Raw genomic sequence first — 18,561 nt, forward strand, 5'->3', positions numbered from 1 at the left:
GGTGGCTGTGGGAGAGTATGGGGGGGTGAGAGAAATAAGGGATGAGCTCGGTGTGGACAAAGCAGGGATGAGGGATACGGGAGGGGAAGGGCTAAAGAGGCGAAACTGTTGGGACCTATTGTTAGCCACTGTAGAGGACGGCCTCCCAGTGCCGCCACTGTGGGCTTTTACCTCTATCAGCATGAGATGTCCAAATATTCTGCCCAGATGTCGCCCAGACCTCAGAGCTGAAGGTTGCCAGTCTTTAAATCTTCGATGTCCACATCCAGACTCCTCCCTGAGTTCATGCAATGGCTGCCATTTTGAAATGTGCCTTTGAGGGAATTCCAGAAACGCTCTCAAAGCATCCAACACGCTTACGTCCTCGCAGATATGTTTAGCCCCCCGCCTCCTCCAAAAATACCCCCCAAAAATCACCAAAGTGAGTTACCAAACCCCCAAAACAGACAAAAGATTGGGTGTAGAGGTGGGGGGTGAGGATTGGGGCGTGACAGATGGAGGGAAGAGGGAGACGAGTTGGGATCCCACTGTAACGTGACAGACCCCGGTCCCACCCGAGCTTCAGCACCACTGCTTTTGAAGAAGGCGTAGCAGGCGTCCTGCTGCCAGACTCACCTGTGAACCCGACATCTTATTGTCTCGTCCTCCTTCAAAATAAAGGCGTGAGGTTTACGTCTGCTCGCCGCTTCGTGGCATTCAGACAGACACGTGTCTGCGTTCGAGTTGCACAGCGGGTGTTGGGTGCCCCCAGCTGTTTTGTACAGTGAAGTCTGGGGTGGGGTCTCCACTCGAAACCCCGACTGTAGGTTGTACGTTTGGGCTTGTCTGCATTGGTTTGAGCTGTGTGAGTATTTTTATTTTGCTAAACTTTCACAAAGCTGCTACAGAGAACTGTGAAAATCATTTTCAGTCTCCAAAGCAAACGAATTATGTAAACGGGCTTTTGACAGCCTCGTACAAATATCTGTACTTTGATCCAAAGCAGTCGTCCACCAGTGGAAAAGAAAGCGCTTCTGGTAAGAGAAAGCAAACATCAAAGGTGGCGCTGGCTGTTTGGCTGTGGATGAGACGAGCAGCAGGCGAAGCAGCCCTCAGCACCCTCGAAGCTGCTGGCCCACATCTATACATTGTGATGGCTGCGGTCACACGCTGCTCTGCAGATTGTTGATATCTGTGAGTGAACAAGTCACCTCATGCTGCTGACTTATCGGGCTCTTTGTCTCCTGAGCTCAGAGGGGCTCTGGGTCTGTGTGTGACCACCCTCTGCTGGGGGATTGTGGTACAGCACCTCCATCACCACTATAGCCTGACGATGATGTGATGGTGCGACAGAATGTTTTGTTTTAACGAGGTAACGTCTTTCAGTGCTTTGGTGAAATGATACACACGTGTGCTTTGTTTCCCACTGGGCTTAAAGGCAGCATGAAACCAAAGTTTGGCACTAAGCTGGGATTGAACACTTCATGCAGCTGCTTGCATGAACGCTGTCCTTCAAAATATTCCACAGTGTATTAACAACGGGAACAAGTGACTGTGTGGTTACCAAGGTTACTGCTGTAATGTAAAACAACATCATTCAACATCATTGGCATCGTCACTGCTTGTGTCTTAAGGCAAGTGATCACATTAGTTACTCCTGATGTATATGTATGTAAACATGATGGCAGAACAAAATCAGAAGAAGAGAATCTGTAATAACTGCTCACAGCATGGTGATATCACATGTGCTTTACAGCAGAACACACAGCAGCTGAGTTTCACACCGGGAAGGATTAACATGTCATTTTAATGACTTTGCTATCAAATTATTGCCAACTCATCAAAACAGAGAGAGAGAGGGCGTCAGTCAAACAGGGGTGTGTTGTCACTTCTGGGAAAAATCAACAGGGCATGGGGGGGGAGTCCCTCCTCCTCCTCCTCCTCCTCCTCCTGTCCTCAAGCTTGTGACGAAGCCATGATTTCACCTTTGACCTTTTGTCATGCTGACTTGGCCCACTGTTCCCACAGCTTGAGCATGAAAACTGGTCAATATTCATTGTTTCAAAAGCTAAATGAAGGAAGAGCAGACTGGTGATTAGGTTTTTGGTTTCACGTGACATAAAAAGACTGAGTGAGCACTCGCTGTGAGTGCCTTTGATTTTTTTAATTTAAACTTTACAGAGTTAAAAATGTTACAGAAACTCTAAGTGTCCCGTGACAAACACTTAAGGTCACCTGAAGGAACAGAAACGGATGCAGCACTCTGTCAAAATATAAGCTAATAAATATAAAGAGTCACATGTCGTGTTAACAGGCTTGTTCAAAGGGCAGGCAGTTCAGAAAGCAGTTTCATTTCATGGTGTACTTTTGTTTTAATTATATAAAAAATTAAAACGTCAAAGATGAAGCAGCTTGAATCAGTCTGCAGAAATGCTGAGTGCCTTGCTGGGTTACATGCAGTCCGCTGTTCCTCTGCACGTCTGTCTTTAGCCACGTGCAGCTGTCCTGTCAATATGTTAACATCTGCAGTCCCACCTGACAGCCGTGCCGACACAATGATGGCACCAAAGGAAACCACGAAGCTTCATATTTATGAGTCATCCTGGGTAATGATTAAGATCAGCCTCCATCAACATGACTGCGTCTTTTTGAAATTCTGGGTTACTTTGTTCTAGTAAGCTGACTTTTAGCAGAAAGTAGAATTACATGAATGAACAGCTTCTCGTATAAAGTAGCTGTTAGACATTGAACTTTGATGTTTTAACCTTCCATGTGTTTAATGACAGGTTGGCATAATGATGGAAACGCCTACTTTGACTTCCCGGTGCAAGAATATCTGAATATGTGTGTGAAACAGAGGTGTTGCACTTCACCTTGCTTGAACGTTAAAGGCTCCTCCTGTGTGTAACGGGCACATTGCAGCTCTGAGTTTGAGACCATTAAATGCCAACATCAGGGTTTTGTCTCTGACAGTTCAACAGCTTGTTGTGCAGTTGCTGGTGCATCCATCCAGCAGTCCTACAGAGAGATTTCTATTAAAGCAGAGCTACAGAGAGACCACAGGCCAGTGTTAGTGGGGTATTTTAATCGGGATCAAAGGAATTCTGGGAAACTGGTCACAGATGAGGTAGCGGATGAGGAGAGTATTAAAACACTCGATCTTCAGGTGGGCAGGAAGAAGATCTGCACTGAAGGTTACGCTGTTGTTTGACATGCAGCCTCATTTGGACTTGTTAGAGTGAGTGTTAGTGTTACAGCCAGTAATATTACTGTTAGATGGATGTGTGAAAGGCTGTGAGATACTGAGCTCAAATCACACTGGGATTCTTTGTTTTCCTGCTGGCTGCAGGCAGATGTTACGCAACCTGCTGGCTTTTTCTTTCATTGTCTTATTGTTTCTTTTGCCACATTTTTGATTCATTATTTGCTTTGTTTTTATATGAATTTACTTAATTTATATTTCATTTACTACTAAAAACTGACCCGTGGTTTAGACGTTTTAATGCAAGGAAGCAAACTAAAGCTAAGCAGAGCGTGGTGACTGCACAGGAATGGACGCACAGCGATGTGGCAACCAGAGCTCGAGGAATGTCAGCAACCTGGAGCAACGACTGGAAAAACACCGAGTTACTCAGAGTGGGAAAGGCCCAAGTTAATGTTATGTGGAAATGTAAAATAAGCCAGAGAAAGTGGCTGCTAAACATTTATCGCAGGCAGAGCTGACCTGAAGATGGTCTTTAAGCGAATAGTCTGGACGTCATCATCTGTCATTTTCCTGTGATTTGAAGTCAAATATTTAAAATGTGACTTTCAGCTTTCATTCACACTGTTAACAAGAATATTCCCGTTTATGAATGACAGCTATTTTTATACATCGTCAGTCGTTTTCAGAAGCCCAAACATAACTGGGAGAACTGGTTGCAGCTCTGGGGCTGGCCCTGCTTTGTTGTTTAATGCTTTACATTATGGGACTTGATTTTCTTCCCCACGTTGCTTCCATAAACAGATCCCATGAGATGGTTTATATTAGCATCAACATACACTGATCGATGCAAACAACATAAAATTAGCATGTTTCGTATTTTGCGAGCTGCATTCTGCGCTTTATTCAAATTGAATGTGATGAGCCCCACGCTGTCCAAACCCCGGACTACACTCTGACCAGCAGATGATTCGACCTGTTTTTATATGGCTGAAATATTTAGAAATGGATGTAAAATAAATTGCAAACATAACTCAATTCATGACGACTGGCTTGTGTGATTGGCTGTTTTTGGGCTCGCTCAGTGAAATCTGGAGACCAGGTCACCTCAGTTTTACCGTTTCTGCCTTTGGAGCGTCCAGCGAGAGAGCAGCCGCATGGATCCACTCATCACCCAGTGATTACCCCCCACACTGGTATTAATCATGAATATAAGCGTCTATTCCACTGGCTTCCAAGGTTTTTCAGCCTCCTATAGAAAATGAACTCCTTGTTATCACATGGAGATCTGACTGACCGAAGGTTACACTGAGACTGATTCATATTTAATAAGAAAGCCAACAAACCATCAGCAGTTCGGCTCGTCTGTCAGTACAATAATACAGTATTAGTAGTGTTAGAAACCCAGATGTTGATGATCTGAACATCAGGAAACGTTGGCTGTAATCTGACACTGTCCTTATAGAACAGTAAACCTGAGGTGACCTGTTTTTAAACGTTATTATTGAATACATCGAGACGAAGCGCTGTTATTCAGCCTTTTGTGTTAGGTGTGTGGGTCCAAAATAAAATTGTGTGTAACTCGTGAAAATCCCACCCTTGATGTGGTCTCATTCATGTGCGACCAAAAGACGCATGGATTTACCAAAACACAAGAGAAGGCTTTTATTTGGCCTCTGAACATTCATCATTGAGAACAACTTTGCTCTTAGGAGGAGTTTGTGAGGGTTTCTGTGCTGGCCTTTGGCAGGGGGAGGCGGCTCGTTCCAGGTTTCAGTCCGTAGATCAGCACCTCAAAGCTCTGAAGGGAAAAGAATGAAAGCTAAGTGTTAACAACAGTCAGAAATAAAGAGCTGTGGGTTTACCCGTCTGTGTTTCAGTGTAGAGCTCAAATGCTAGAATGGATGGATGCTGCCGATTGCTTTGGGAAATGGTGTGTATGTTTGCAGGAGAGCGAGAGCCGTGCCGCCTGTTTTTCTTGAAGCTCTTTGTCTGAAGAGTGGAGAGGTTTGTGACAGTGTGGAGAGGGGGAAGGGAGCTCAACCAGAGCAATGCCCTTTGTTACCCAAATGTTCAGGGAAATCCAGCAAACAAGCCACAAAACGGCTCTTTCCAGCTGACTTTGTAGCACATCAGCGTTTAGGAACAGAACTTTGATTTGTTTTCAAAATGTTATGCAAACATACAGCATTTTAGCCTCTCATGAAACATGCAGTTGTGATACTAAGAACTTGTCTTTTTCATCATGTGAAAATCATGCATAACCCATGCATAGTGTTTGATGATTTGATTGTTTCCCCTGGTCTCAGAGCTGTGAGAGGAAGCCTGATATCGACATCCTTTGACCCTACACTGCAAGCTTCCACACATTCACTGGCTGCTGACTGCATTGACCCGACATGAAGTTAAAGTTAAAGGGATTTCATACAGTGACAGCATAGCCAACAGCCCAGGGCCAGGATAGAGAACAGGCCTCCCATCTTCTCACATACATCTTATATACATACTCTGACTTTAGCTGTAGTAAGTTGAAGCGTGAGTCTATTACATGTCACATCGTTTTATAGTAAGTATTTATGGCACAGTGTGTGATGACAACACTTTGTGTCCTAATGCCGCAGACAAAAGCAGGAAGATCTTTGATTTTAGCTATGCTGTTATGCAGCCGTAGCCAAGGTAACTGCCTCCTCTGAGTTAGGTGTGTAACCTGGCAACAGCTCTGACATGTAACAGTAAGTGTACTGTGATAATGAAGCACCATTATGACAGCGCTGTGATCCTGTGAACACATTTATTGAAGTGTTGCTGAAGATGATAGTTTTCCTTCATCCAGCTGCTGCCCAACCTGTGCATTGTTGCCTTTGCAACCGTGGCTGCTCGTTCACGTCGTATATCGCTTCAGTTTTATCTTCATAGTGCACATAAGCAGCTGACTTGGCAAGAGTGGGAAGGAAAAACTCCAAAACAGACTCATTAAAGGAAGTGTTTGAGGCTGCTGAACAAAAGAGTACAGGCAGTGCAGGACTTAACGTGAGACTTAAACTGTATTTGCAACAACATAAATACTAAATACTCTGTAATAGTGGATTCACAAAAGCTCTTTAAGAGCACGTCTGTGTAAAGACCCAGATTGTTATCAAAGAAAGTTGATAACACTAAATAAATCACTAAAGCCTTCCTCAGATCACCTGTTCAAGTTTGTAGCTGCACCCATGCACTGTCAGTTTAACACAGGCTCAAAGGTAAAGTTAAATAAGTGCACATGCAGACAAACCCTTCTTACTACACTTATTATGTACCGCAACTTTAACCTCGACTCAGATCCAGACATGGGAGACAGGGGCGTGTTTGCTATTTGCCCTATGAGCAACAGACATGTTGCGTTTGTGTCTCAGCAGTGAGCCTGTGAGGTGTTCAGTAGGCAAAGAGTGAAACTGCATCACGGATGCATCACAAAAGCTACACAACTGTCAGAGATGCACATGTGATACAGGCACTTCTAATGTTTTGCATGTCTGTGTTCGTTTGGCTGTGCAGTCAGTCTGTGCTCGGTTCCACTCGGTGTGATTTGAGTTATATATTTAATAAAAATGTGAGCGTGGCGCACGTTCAGTGCCAAGCAGCATAGATATGTGTGGTCTGTGTCAAAGACAGTCTGGACCTCTGAGGGGCAGAAAAACCAGAAACTGTTAAATAAAAACGGAATAAATAAGATCTAAAAACACATTTTTGCTGATTATTATTTATCTGTTTAAGAAAAGAGATTTTATAGAAGAATGATCATCAGCTGTACACACACACACACACACACACACACACACACACACACACACACACACACACACACAGTCTCCCAGGCCCATCCCAGGTAGCGCCTCCCTCCCCGTGACCACAGATAGGGCGCTTGGCGCTGTTTTGTCTCCCATTGACTTCAAGGTTAAAGGCAACAGGGGTCATTATGCTGTGGGAGGATAACTGCTAAGGTCAAGGGTGACACGTGGTACATCCCTCCCCCACTGCACGGCGCAGGTTTGATTTGTCATCAGTATCGAGCTGATTCCACTTGGAGTAAAAATATTGTGTACCAACACAGCCTGTGTCTGTTAGCATTAAAGTTCTTCTTCCTGCCGAGGAGACGCTGTGTGCTGCTGTGTTTCCTGTGCGTAACCTTTGAAAATGTCTCTTAAGCAGGACTATAAAAGTAAATAAAGGGTTGCTATGAGAACAAAGGTTTTATCTTGTCAGCTCCACAAAATCTGCAGCAAAAATCTGCACGTGTAAAATTTGCAGGTTAAGGATGGTTTTCTCTACGTTTGTCCCCTGGTGAAGAATTTTAATCCTCGAACGTGCATGGACAAATATACTGGTCAGGTGCACAGCTATGTTTGATATCCAGCAGACGACACACTTTTAGGTTTTCTCTCTCTCTTCTTGACAGATTCAGTTAGATTTTGGGTTTGTTGCCCAACCACTGTTACTGTAACACACAGATATTCTTACACATTATCAAACTGTGTAGTGATTCAGTTGATGGAACCATGAATTCTGCTCTCTGAAGGGAGAAGTTTGGGCGTCAGTTCCGCTCGTTCACCTCTGACTAACTGAAGCGTTTGGAGCGCTCGTATCAGTGTCTGGACTTGAATCAGACTGAGATGCTTTGCGATGAATTTTACAGGCCCTCCAGCTGCATCAGTCACAGTTACTTTTTCACACCTTAGAATAACTTAAAATAAAAACTGCATTTTGTTTTTACTCTGGTTATTTCTAACGTTACAATTTGTTTGATGATCTGAAACATTTAGGTTCAACAAATATGCAGAGAAATAAATCATCACGAGGCAAATGCTCCTTTTTGGTTCACAGATCAGCAGATTCTGAAATACTCAGAGCAACAATTAAGTAACACGTTGTGATGCTTGAACTTCAGCAGGTCATCCAGAGAAGAAGAGCTCAGCCCACAGTGGATTTTGGGGCTGATAACAGGGAAGGATGCGTTAGGGCTCCTGTGATATTGGGCGTATACTTCATGAGAGCAGTGGTCCTATTATTAGGATATCTATAGAAGATTTGGAGAGGAAAATGCAAGAATGAAAAAACATCTGTAAATGTTTTACTTTTTCCCAAATGAATTAAATTCTAAAAACAAATTTTAAATGATCGATTACTGTCGCCCGTGCTTTCTCTTTGGACAGCTCCAGTTAATCTAACTGGTTTTCAGTGCTGCTAACATGGTTTGGTTGACTTCTAATGGTAAGGAAGGCCAACATGGAGCTGGGATGTTGCAGCTCTCACCAGGGTGTTTGTTTAAACTCCTGCTGACCCTGCTAAACGACTCATAATCAGATAATAAATATTTCCACCGTGTTGTGAAATCAGTAAGCAGAACCTGGCTCCTGGTTACCATCCTTACTCTAATCCACGCAGCATTAGTGAGGTTTAGAGGTCGGACGGGCAGCTTCAGCATGAAAACATGTGGAAGGTGGGAACGTGCAGGAGCACAAAGTGTCTCCGTGCGCTGCTGTTTGGCTTCCTGCTGTGCTCACTTTGTAACCAAGCAAGGTGTGAATCTTTAACCTGCTTCCCCTGTTTCGCTGAGCGCTTCAGTTAGTTAATGTCATTGTGTTTTGCCAGCTTGAACCTGTGTTTATGCTAGGGCATGCACGTCCTCCTCCCAAGTGCCAGAGGGGAGTTAAAGGGGAGGCTAATTTGGGTGTGAGGGCTGGGAAGAAAGGGCGGGGGCAGCATTGTTGAACGCCAGTGAAAATAGGACTATCATTTCCACTCAGATAACCCCTGGCTGTCATTGGACCACAAGCCAAGCGGTGACCCCGGGGGCTTGAACTCTTGCCGGTCATGTGACCAGGCAGTAAAGTGACCAGTGCTGATCTCTCTGCGGTCAGAGAGGGGCAGGCTGTCGAGGAAAGAGGTTGGTGGGGGAGAGAACAGAGGAGCCGGGCAAAGAAACCGAGAGCAATGTGGAGAGCAGGCCCAGTGGCTTTTTCCTTTAGCAGAGTCCATGCTTGAATGGGGTCCAGGCAGACTGGGAGAAGCATGAAATGGATACATGGGAAGGTAAGCAAGGATCACTTTCTTTCCTGAATGCGTCCCACGTACAAGTAGTGCAACTACATCTGAGTGGAACTGAGAATATATTTGAAATGTACGAATGAAACTCAAACTGCAGCACTGTTGATCGTCACTGTTGGTTTCTGTCTAATATTTCGAGTCTGAATGAACAGTGTGATGCGTACTGCTTGTGTGCAGGTTGGCAGGATAAGGCCTTTATGCTGTAATTAGTTAATGATTTTCAGGCCGGGCTAATGAGCAGAGAAAGCCCAGCTTGTCAGAGCCTCGCTGGCTTCCAGCACTTTGTTTATGTGCTGCTTGTGACGTAGCTGCAGCTGCACGGTGCACCTCCATATGTGCTGCTCACTTGATATGTTTTTCTTCCTTTTGGCTGTTTTATGCAAATGGTGTTGTGTGCTGGGACAAGAGGAAATGTCAAAAACAACAAACTGGTTTTTGGCACTTTCCACACTTTAATTCCGCCCACCACACCACCGCTGCTCCTCCCTTCCTCCTTCCCTTCCTTGTATCACAGGAATTTGGAATGGGGTCCTTTCTCACTCTTAATATCAGCCCCACGTGAGAGGGTGTCTTTTTGGGCTTCGGTCACATAACGTTTCAGCTCAGCTTGGGACAAATTGGACGGAGGTCCACAGACACAGCGCTTTCTGGCCCTTCGATCGATGTTTTCCTTTAAGGACTTTGGTTTGGCATGTGGAGGGAGCATGCTACTGTACTGATCCCCTCCCCCTCCTTTAATCCCCTCAGCCTGGTTGGTTTGTGCTCAAGCTGAATTAGGGTTAAATAGCACTGCTGCACCTCAACACCAACACCTTCTGTTTGGCAGTAGTTCTGTGTGTGAGGAGGATTGTATTAAGCCCAAACTAATCATGAAGGAGAAAGCAAGCATAAGAGGTTGTTTATGTGGATGAAGGGGGCAGAGGCTGTGTGAAGATCAATAGTAACAGTGGGGGGAGGTCAGGGACTGCTGTGACTCTGTAATGCTCATCTATAACACGGCTAAAGACGCTTCTCAATGCAACCACTGCTTTTCCCCTAATTTCACTGTGAGATATCCGCCGTCTCTCCCTGGCCACGTGAAGCCAAACGCCAGCTCCATCACGCTGTGCATCTTTGCTTTCTTGTTGTTTTGCAAGGGTGTGTTATTTCAACTGCCCCTGCACCCTTCCCCCAGGACAAACACAGACACACACTCCAACAGGATAAAACTTATCTGATGATTTGCAAATGCAGTTTTTGCCTCTGGGATTATTTACAGAGAGCGATGTGTTTACTTCAAACGAGGCAAAACTGGCAACTGATTTTTAATGCAGGCAAATTTACAATGTTTTGGCCCCTTTTCTGTGTTATATGGGAGCGGGAGGTCATCCTACTGTGTTTAGGAGGTCCCGTATTTTAATACACAGCAGATTTAGCACTTTTATGCAATTGTGTATCGCAGGGCATGGGCTGTGAAACTTCCCACATGGTTTGCATCAGCATGAACTGGCAAGTTAGACCTGTCATTAAAAAAAAGAAGCTCAGGGCCAAACAAGCTGAGCTTCAATGCTCTGCAACACAAATGAGAGAGGAACAAGGTGCAGATGAGCACACACACATCTGAGACTCCAACAAATCATTCCTCCCGTGCATTTCTGGATACTTTTCCACAAAACCTTTTAGAAAAATGTATCAAATTATCACAAGTGTTAGCAAATTCCTGAGATGGCACAAACTGTCCAGACATGAGGGAATATAGGAAGAAGTGGGAAAAGCACGAGGAATAAATGTGTTTTTAAATAACAAGTCTTAGCAGTTTATGGACTCACATGTAGAACAGGTCACCAGGTTATCAACATCATCACGTCTAAACGCTGGGCTCAGTCTGCGTGGCTCAGCGGTCACATGGTGGATGTTTCCATGTACTTAGCAGCAACATTTGAACATCGGTCGCACATTTAATGGCAACAGAGATAACAATGTTTGTTTTCAACACACAGCTCCTTTTACATAAAAAAGAAAATAAGAGCGGCTGAGGGAAATATTCAGTCGGACACGAGTTTCCTGGTTATTCTGTGCAGTTCATGACTGTAATAACTGGGAGCTTGTAAGACTTCCAATGATTCCTCCTTCTGTGAGAAAGCAGCCCGTCAGTGTTGTTTTTGTGCAGCATTAAGCAGCTGCATAATAAAGGACTTGATAGTGAAACACTGTTGATATTTACCTGATGTTTCATTAATACAGAGATAAAATAAGACGTCTGTATTCCTGGTGTTACAGTTTTTCTGTTAGAATCTTTCAAACAGGTCAAACTTTCTTAATATTCACCATATTACAGGGTTAGGATTGTTTGTGAATATGTAATTAAAAACAATTTTTCTGTTAAGTTAAATTCTTAAAGCTCGTTAAACCATAGAAGGCTTATCAGTAGTTCAGTTGGTAAGCTTAAGTAGAGTATTGCCAGCCTTTTACTAACATGCATATATGTTTTAAAAAACATAACACCAGCACACTTTACACGGAGACACAAGACCTTATGTGGAATTAACATTTGCCAAATAAACATTTCAAATCTCTTTCAGATGAAAACAAAGCCGAGACAATGAGTCAGACTCCTGTGGTCTCTTCCCCACAGAATGTAACAGAGTGGCATTACATGCTCCTGACATTAGCATTACATTAATATGGAGCCTAACTTTGGTGTGGTATTACTCAATGCTAATGACGTAACCTCTGAGTGTGGGTGTATATTATCAAGACAGCAATGTCAACAGGTCAGTATTGTTCTCGCTGATGAGCTCAATCTGCAACTGCATGCACATCGCTTTCAAGATTAGCATCACAGTGTCGGCCGCCAGGAATGTCAGATCAGAGTCCCAAAGGGTCTTGGCATGCCTTTAACCTCTGTGAATGTGGTCATGTACATTCCTGTCATAGTCGCGGGACACATCCTCCCCTCCTTCGAGCCCCAGGTAGGAGAGATAAGCTCGAGAAGAAAAAGAGATACGAAGAGGAAAATGAGAGGCTGAGGGACGGGAGAGAGGGAGGGCGGCGGAAAAGTACAGCAGATTCCTGCAACCCCCGATCCCTGTCTCAGCTGGGCATGATTGTGATGGAAAGCCTGAGACAAAAACCTGAAGAGAAAACCCTTCATTGGCAGGCACTGCTCTGTCAGCCTCTCAAAAGGCCGCTTTACACTATACATCAGCCTTTGTGTCTGTGGGATGTGGACAAAAGGGAGATTTGGCCACGATACATCTCTGTTCCCAGCATGATGCAGCTCAAAGAGGGTCAAACCTGGGGACCTTCCTGCAGGAATCCACCATTCTTACTGAAAAAGCCCCGTTCGTGCACATTCAGCTCATTCGCTCAGACTCTTTATATTTATTACAGTGGACGTTTCCTGGAACTCACGGGGAGCAGTGAGGAGATGCAGGTGATGCTTGTTTAACACTGAACAGGGCTACAATGTTTGACTTGCATCTCCTGGTTTGCGTTAAAGTTTGGAATGAAACCCAGGCTGACCCCTGGGAAACAATGCAGCCTTTAATGAGCCCTGGGGGGTTGGGGGTGACTGTGTTTGACACAGAGCATTGGGGGTTCTTGTAACCAAGAAGAGAGAGGGTGGAGTTCAAGATGAAGCAGTGCTTTTATGACTCCTTATCGTCACCTCGGGGGGAAATTTATCGTCACCTCGCCTTTTATGACCTTGTGATAACCTGAACATTTCTGAAAAGAGCCTTTGAGAGGATGAGAAATATTGCACTTCAACTGCAGAAGGCTTTAATCTCATGCAAAACCTCACTGTTACACCAATACGTCTCTGCTGTGTCACTTTTCTCCACAACGGTTTGTCTAATCAAGCCTCGAACACAAAACGGTTATCAAGCTGTCGTTGTGTACATGTGTGGAGATGATGGCAGCTTCTCTTGGAGTTAAAGTCCAGCGTGATGTTTGCTAGCGTGCCAGCATTAGTGTCAAACTCAAAAGTACGTTCTACACACTGCGTTTCCCACACTGCAACCGCAAGCCACAGCTTTTCCCTGCCCCTCCCTCTGCTGGCCCAGTCTCTTAACATGCACCAGGAGCACTTAACAGTAGGATCGTGTTGCATTATAAGCAAAAGATAAAAAAGCACATTTTCACAAACACGTGTATACACTTTTTGTCAGCTTATTATTGTAGGTTTTCAATTTAGTCGTGCTAAATAAATCATAAAGTTAAAAAGTCCATCCACCCGTTATAAATGACTTTGGCCCATCTGCGGCTCGTGGACACACTTGTTGAATCGCTGTCACTTCACACTTATATCATTCCTCCGTAGAGCACCTACACCTTTACCCAAAATCTTAAAATGACTTCTGAGAACTATGAAAATATTCCTACAGGACAAAAGCACTTTTAGTTTGATTGTTTATCAGAACGAGATTAAAAGCTGAGGTCAGATTATCTAAGCACTGTCTGATTTTCTGAAACGCTCTTGTTAAGAATTTTTAGTAGATCTGGACTAAAACTAGGGCTGCCACAAACCATTATTGTGATAGTCGACTAGTAAGATCATCATCCATTGGACGTAAAACGTACAGCTTATTGCACCGGCAGCATCTGCTCATATAACTATCATTAGCTTACAGCTTTAAGTGTTTAAGATATGTGCTAACTAAAAATAAAGACAAGATGATAGTTTATTAAATTTTAATGACATTTGCAGATTGTTTCGGTGAAGTTTAATAAACTCCTTGCTATCTAAACTATAACAGGACACCGGAGTAAATTCTGGAGCATCTCACACTTCTGATAATCAGTTGTCTGCTTGATGTTTATTCAGCTGTGTAAAAACTATAACTTTAATCTCAGCCAAACCGATTTACTCAGGAACAAATAAAATACTAAAAAAAAAAAGCCAAACAATAACATTTTTAAGTTATCTAAGTGACTCATATATCATGTTTAACCTGAGTAGCGAAAGACGGCGGTGGGTTTGAAAATGATTTGCCGGGAGTCCGGTGTTCTCACGGCTCTAGTGACCTAGCCCCCGGCTCGCTATCGAGCTAGTGGGTAACAGACGTCTCCGAAAACGTCGGAGCGCTTTTGAAAATATGTGGTGTCCTGATAAACTGAGCAGATATTTGAGGTTTACACAGCTACATTCTCGCCTGAAAATATGTTAAATGTTTATTTTGTGACCCAGAAAGAATAATAAGTAATATTAAAACTAACTAGCTGCTGCCATTGTTGGAAACTGAGCTGGGCCGCGCTATGAATTCTGGGATAGGTTGGGCCACGAAGCAACCCATCCTTCAAATCTGGGGAAATAAAGGACGCATTTGTCGGCCGCATTTGTCGGAGTCTTCGAATGTGGACAGTCTTCGTCGTGTTGCTGTAACGTAATCGGCCTACAAAAGTAGGCACAGGAGGATGCAGTTCCTGAATTTGGACACAGCTACGATACCGGACACTGCTGCTTCTTCTTCGGGTTTAACGGCAGCTGGCATCCTTGTACATGCAGTGCTGCCATCTTCTGTTTCAGTCCGTTATTACACTCTTAAATCCTGCCACTTATTCCTGTGTCTTTTGTGATCTTACAAAGCTTCAAACGAAGCTTCGACTATTAAATCAGTCGTCGACGATTTTGATAGTCGACGTAATCGTGACTAGTCGACTAATCGTGGCAGCCCTAAATAAAAACCAAATAAACAGACAGCGAGCCACCAAGATAAAAAAGCTAACATCAGTTTCTCTTGAGCCGAACATGGATAATCCACATAAATGAAAATTCATCAACCAAAGTAACATTTTGCTTGCTGAAAAATTCCTTGTCACAGTCAAAAGATATGAAATCCCTAATAAAGTTCAAAAATGGTCCTCAGACATTCAAAAACATTTTGTTTGTCCTTCACTCTATCTTCTAATAAAACACGTGGCATAATACTCAACGATATTATCTTTTTAGTTTATCTTTTTCTTTTTTCTTATTTTTACTTGAATGTTTTTTTTCCTGGAAAGCAATCGGAAACTGTAAGAAACTTTTTTTTTTTTTGCGTCTATAAAGAAACACTGAACACATTTGGTTGGTAATGTGAGCGAGCTTTATGATAGAAGACGTCAGTTTTACTGTTATGTGCATGCACTTACAGGCATTTTTGGTTTTACATGCTTTTACTTTGAAAGGCGGATTTTTTTCAGTACCTGTTGCTTTTATGTCTGTTTTCGCTTTCAGTTGAGACCTGAGCCATGAGGGAAGAGTTCAGTCGCATGTCAGAAATGTCAGGGTCAACTATTATATTTAGAAAGTCATGAATATTTAACTTCAGTCATCTGCTGGCAGAAGGAGGAGGAGCCATATGATGTGACATGCGAGATCAAGTGTGTGAAGGTGTGAATCGCTCTGTTTTATATGGCGGCCATGCACTTGAAAGAGGGTGAGAGATTTGGCAAATAAGCCTGAATGAAGGCAGCTAATAGCTATTGTGTTCTTAGCTCAGTGAAGGAAGTTGGGTGTTTCACGTGGGGTGGCCAGTGAAATATGTGGTTTCAATGTGTTCTCTTAACGGGCGCTCGGGCTGACAAATGGCTGGCCGAGGAGGTGACGACACATACGTTACACTGTGAGGTATTTGATCTGCCACATTTTATGGCGCCACAGTACAGTAGAAGGATTTATTTTCTTTTTCTTTGGGCTGAATTTGTGCTGCTGCTGTTAGAAGAACAACAGTTCGTTGGGTCTTTATTCTTCACGAAGGTGTCGCTCTGCGGCGCTCATCAGCTGTGAAGCTCTTTCTATTCAGACTGAAGTTTGCCTGAACCGCCCATCACTTCACACCTGAGTCATCTCAGCAAAGTTTATTCAGTTTTTCTATGCAGACGCTTCAAACATCGTAGTAAGATTTCATATAGTCGTTCAGTAATCCAAGTTTCAGTGTGGAACACACACTTGTTTTTTGTGTGTGTCGATACCGAGCAGCAGAATAAGTTCACTGTGAGAGACTAGAGTCATCGTTTTATGTGTAACATCACACCAAAAAACTAACAAATAGATTTAGCCAAGAATTTATTTATATATATATATATATATATATATATTAAAAAAAAATAAAAAATAAAAATCTGGTTTTTGTAAATTCAAAGAAAATATTTGTATTCTAAATAGGAAAAACATGAACTTTCCTGTCATTTATATATTTCCTCACTAATTTGGTGGAGATGAGTTTAGACTTTTCTAAATAGGAAAAGCTGCAAAACCTGGATATTGTCCAGGTTTTGCAGCACCATTCAAAGTTCAAACTTTCGTGACATTTTCAAACACTTCCAGCTGGCCACATGTAGCGCTGTTCGATATAATGATATGTGTCAGATGACGATATGTAGACATCTATTGTTTCATACTATGCTATTGTTTGTGATCGACACTATTCTCAAACATCAAATTTCTGAATATGCATCAAACAAATCACCTCAGATAAAAACATGAGGTAACTATAAATGGCACTTACAATCGACGCCCAGCTGAAAACACGTCACACAAGTCGAGTTGCCTGAGATTCACTGCATTTACAGAAAAGAAACTATTTTGTGATGTATATGTTATCGGGATAAGAAATGTCATATCGCGATATGACATTATGGTCATATCGCGCAGCCCTGGCCACATGGGAGTCTTTGTTGTGCTGGTTCTGGCCCCCGTGCCTTATGTTAGACACCTTTAGTGTAAGCTTTTACCCTTTAATTTGTATATTTGCTAGTATTTTGTTATCATAAACTATCCGTCATCGATATTCATCCGAGTCTTAACTTCCTGGTAGTACCTGGGAGAATGGTTGGTTGCAGTGAGTTTGTGTTCCCGGCTCACACTGTGCTCACTGTCCTGGAAACACTTTGGAACGCTGTGGGCTTCCGACTCGGACAGCAGTGTTTTGGTTACTTCTGTCACATTTTCTGCTGCTTTCCTGCCTCCATGTTTCCGCCCTCCACACCATGTTTCCTTACAGAAGTAATGTAAAGCCCTTTGTTTAGATCCTGATCTGCTAACATCGTCATGGTGATACAAACAGGATAGGCAGGTACGCACGTTTAATGAATCCAGTGTTCATTTTATGTACGCACTCGATTTTTTTGCACTTATAATAATGAGTAAGACTGTTTGAGATTAAGAGTAAGGAGATGTTAGGACAGCATGTTTGCTCTGAGTGTGTCCATATTGTGTTAGCTTGTCACCTTGCAACAGGTGCACTGCTGCTGACAACATAGAACTGAAGTGAAAAGATCCGCCCTGTGTCACAGCACATGTACGTTTGGTGCATCACTCTTGAACATCCACTTACTTAACAGCCAGTTTGTGCCTGACTGCTTTAAATGAACCTCTTTATAAACCAGTGCTCCATCCAGTAACACTCAGCAGCTCACCCAGTCACTGTGCTCGTCTCCCCATAAAGAGAGTTAATGAAACTGAGGAGCGGCTACATTCACTTGGAGTAATAGTAGACGTTTTGATTTGAGCTGTTAGGAAAAGAAAAAAAAATTATAATCAGTTTTTTGAAGATTATCAAGTTTTAATGAATTAGCAGTTAAAAGTTGTTTTATTCTGTTTTTGCACTGATTATCTGAAAGTATGAACATTTTGCAGTTCATTCAGGTTCACTGGCACTTATGTGTTAATGCTTTAATATGTTGAACGTCAGTGAAAGGTCACAGTGTCTGTTATGAACCTGAATTGCAGGACTTTTCATGTAAAGCCTATAACAGGATTATTGTTTGTTAATGTTAATATTTCAGAGCCAGTGTTTCTGTTTCTGTGCTGTTTCTTCCTCTTTATCTTTGAGGTCAGTTATGATCATATCATAGCTTCCCATTTCAAAACTTTTCAACCAATCAGATCCAGAGGATCCAAATGTGTTAGTCTGCAAAAGCAACTAAAAGTACAGCAAAACTATAGTAGTAAAACAAACAAACAGTGAACAGTTTACCCTGCCTGGGATAGGGTTACCGGGGCCCCGCCCTGGAGCCAGGCCCGGGGAGGGTGCCCGAGGTCGAGCGTCTGGTGGCCGGGCCTTAGTCCATGGGGCCCGGCCAGGCACAGCCCGAAGAGGAGACATGGGCCCATCCTCCCGCAGGCCCACCACCCGCAGGAGGCGCCATAGGGGTCGCGTGCATTGTGTGCCGGGTGGCGGCCAGGAGCGGAGGCCCTGGCGGACTGATCCCCGGCTGCCAAGACTGGCAATTGGGACATGGAATGTCACCTCTCTGGTGGGGAAGGAGCCTGAGTTAGTGCGTGAGGTTGAGAGGTACCGGCTAGATATAGTCGGGCTCACCTCTAC

The 18,561-nt window shown here is 43.5% G+C and overlaps 1 protein-coding gene across 2 annotated transcripts in view; it reads left to right on the forward strand.

The window, feature by feature from the left end:
• The window catches only part of nr6a1a (nuclear receptor subfamily 6, group A, member 1a), a 118,930-nt gene that overhangs the window by 72,344 nt on the left and 28,025 nt on the right, over positions 1 to 18,561 (forward strand). Inside the window, exon 1 of one of the 2 annotated variants that reach the window (XM_086313195.1) lies at positions 9,073 to 9,253. The exons of the other annotated variant lie outside the window; for it this stretch is intronic. Coding sequence (XP_086169321.1) covers positions 9,238 to 9,253 — 16 coding nt within the window. The 5' untranslated portion in view covers positions 9,073 to 9,237. Of the gene's footprint in view, positions 1 to 9,072; positions 9,254 to 18,561 lie in introns of those variants that run through there. 2 annotated transcript variants of the gene reach the window in all.

This window comes from Aulonocara sp. 'chitande type north' Nkhata Bay, linkage group LG12 (assembly GCF_057382095.1).
Source record: "Aulonocara sp. 'chitande type north' Nkhata Bay isolate Kocher_YH1m ecotype deep benthic linkage group LG12, A_spYH_male_GT1.1, whole genome shotgun sequence".
Lineage (NCBI taxonomy): Eukaryota > Metazoa > Chordata > Actinopteri > Cichliformes > Cichlidae > Aulonocara > Aulonocara sp. 'chitande type north' Nkhata Bay.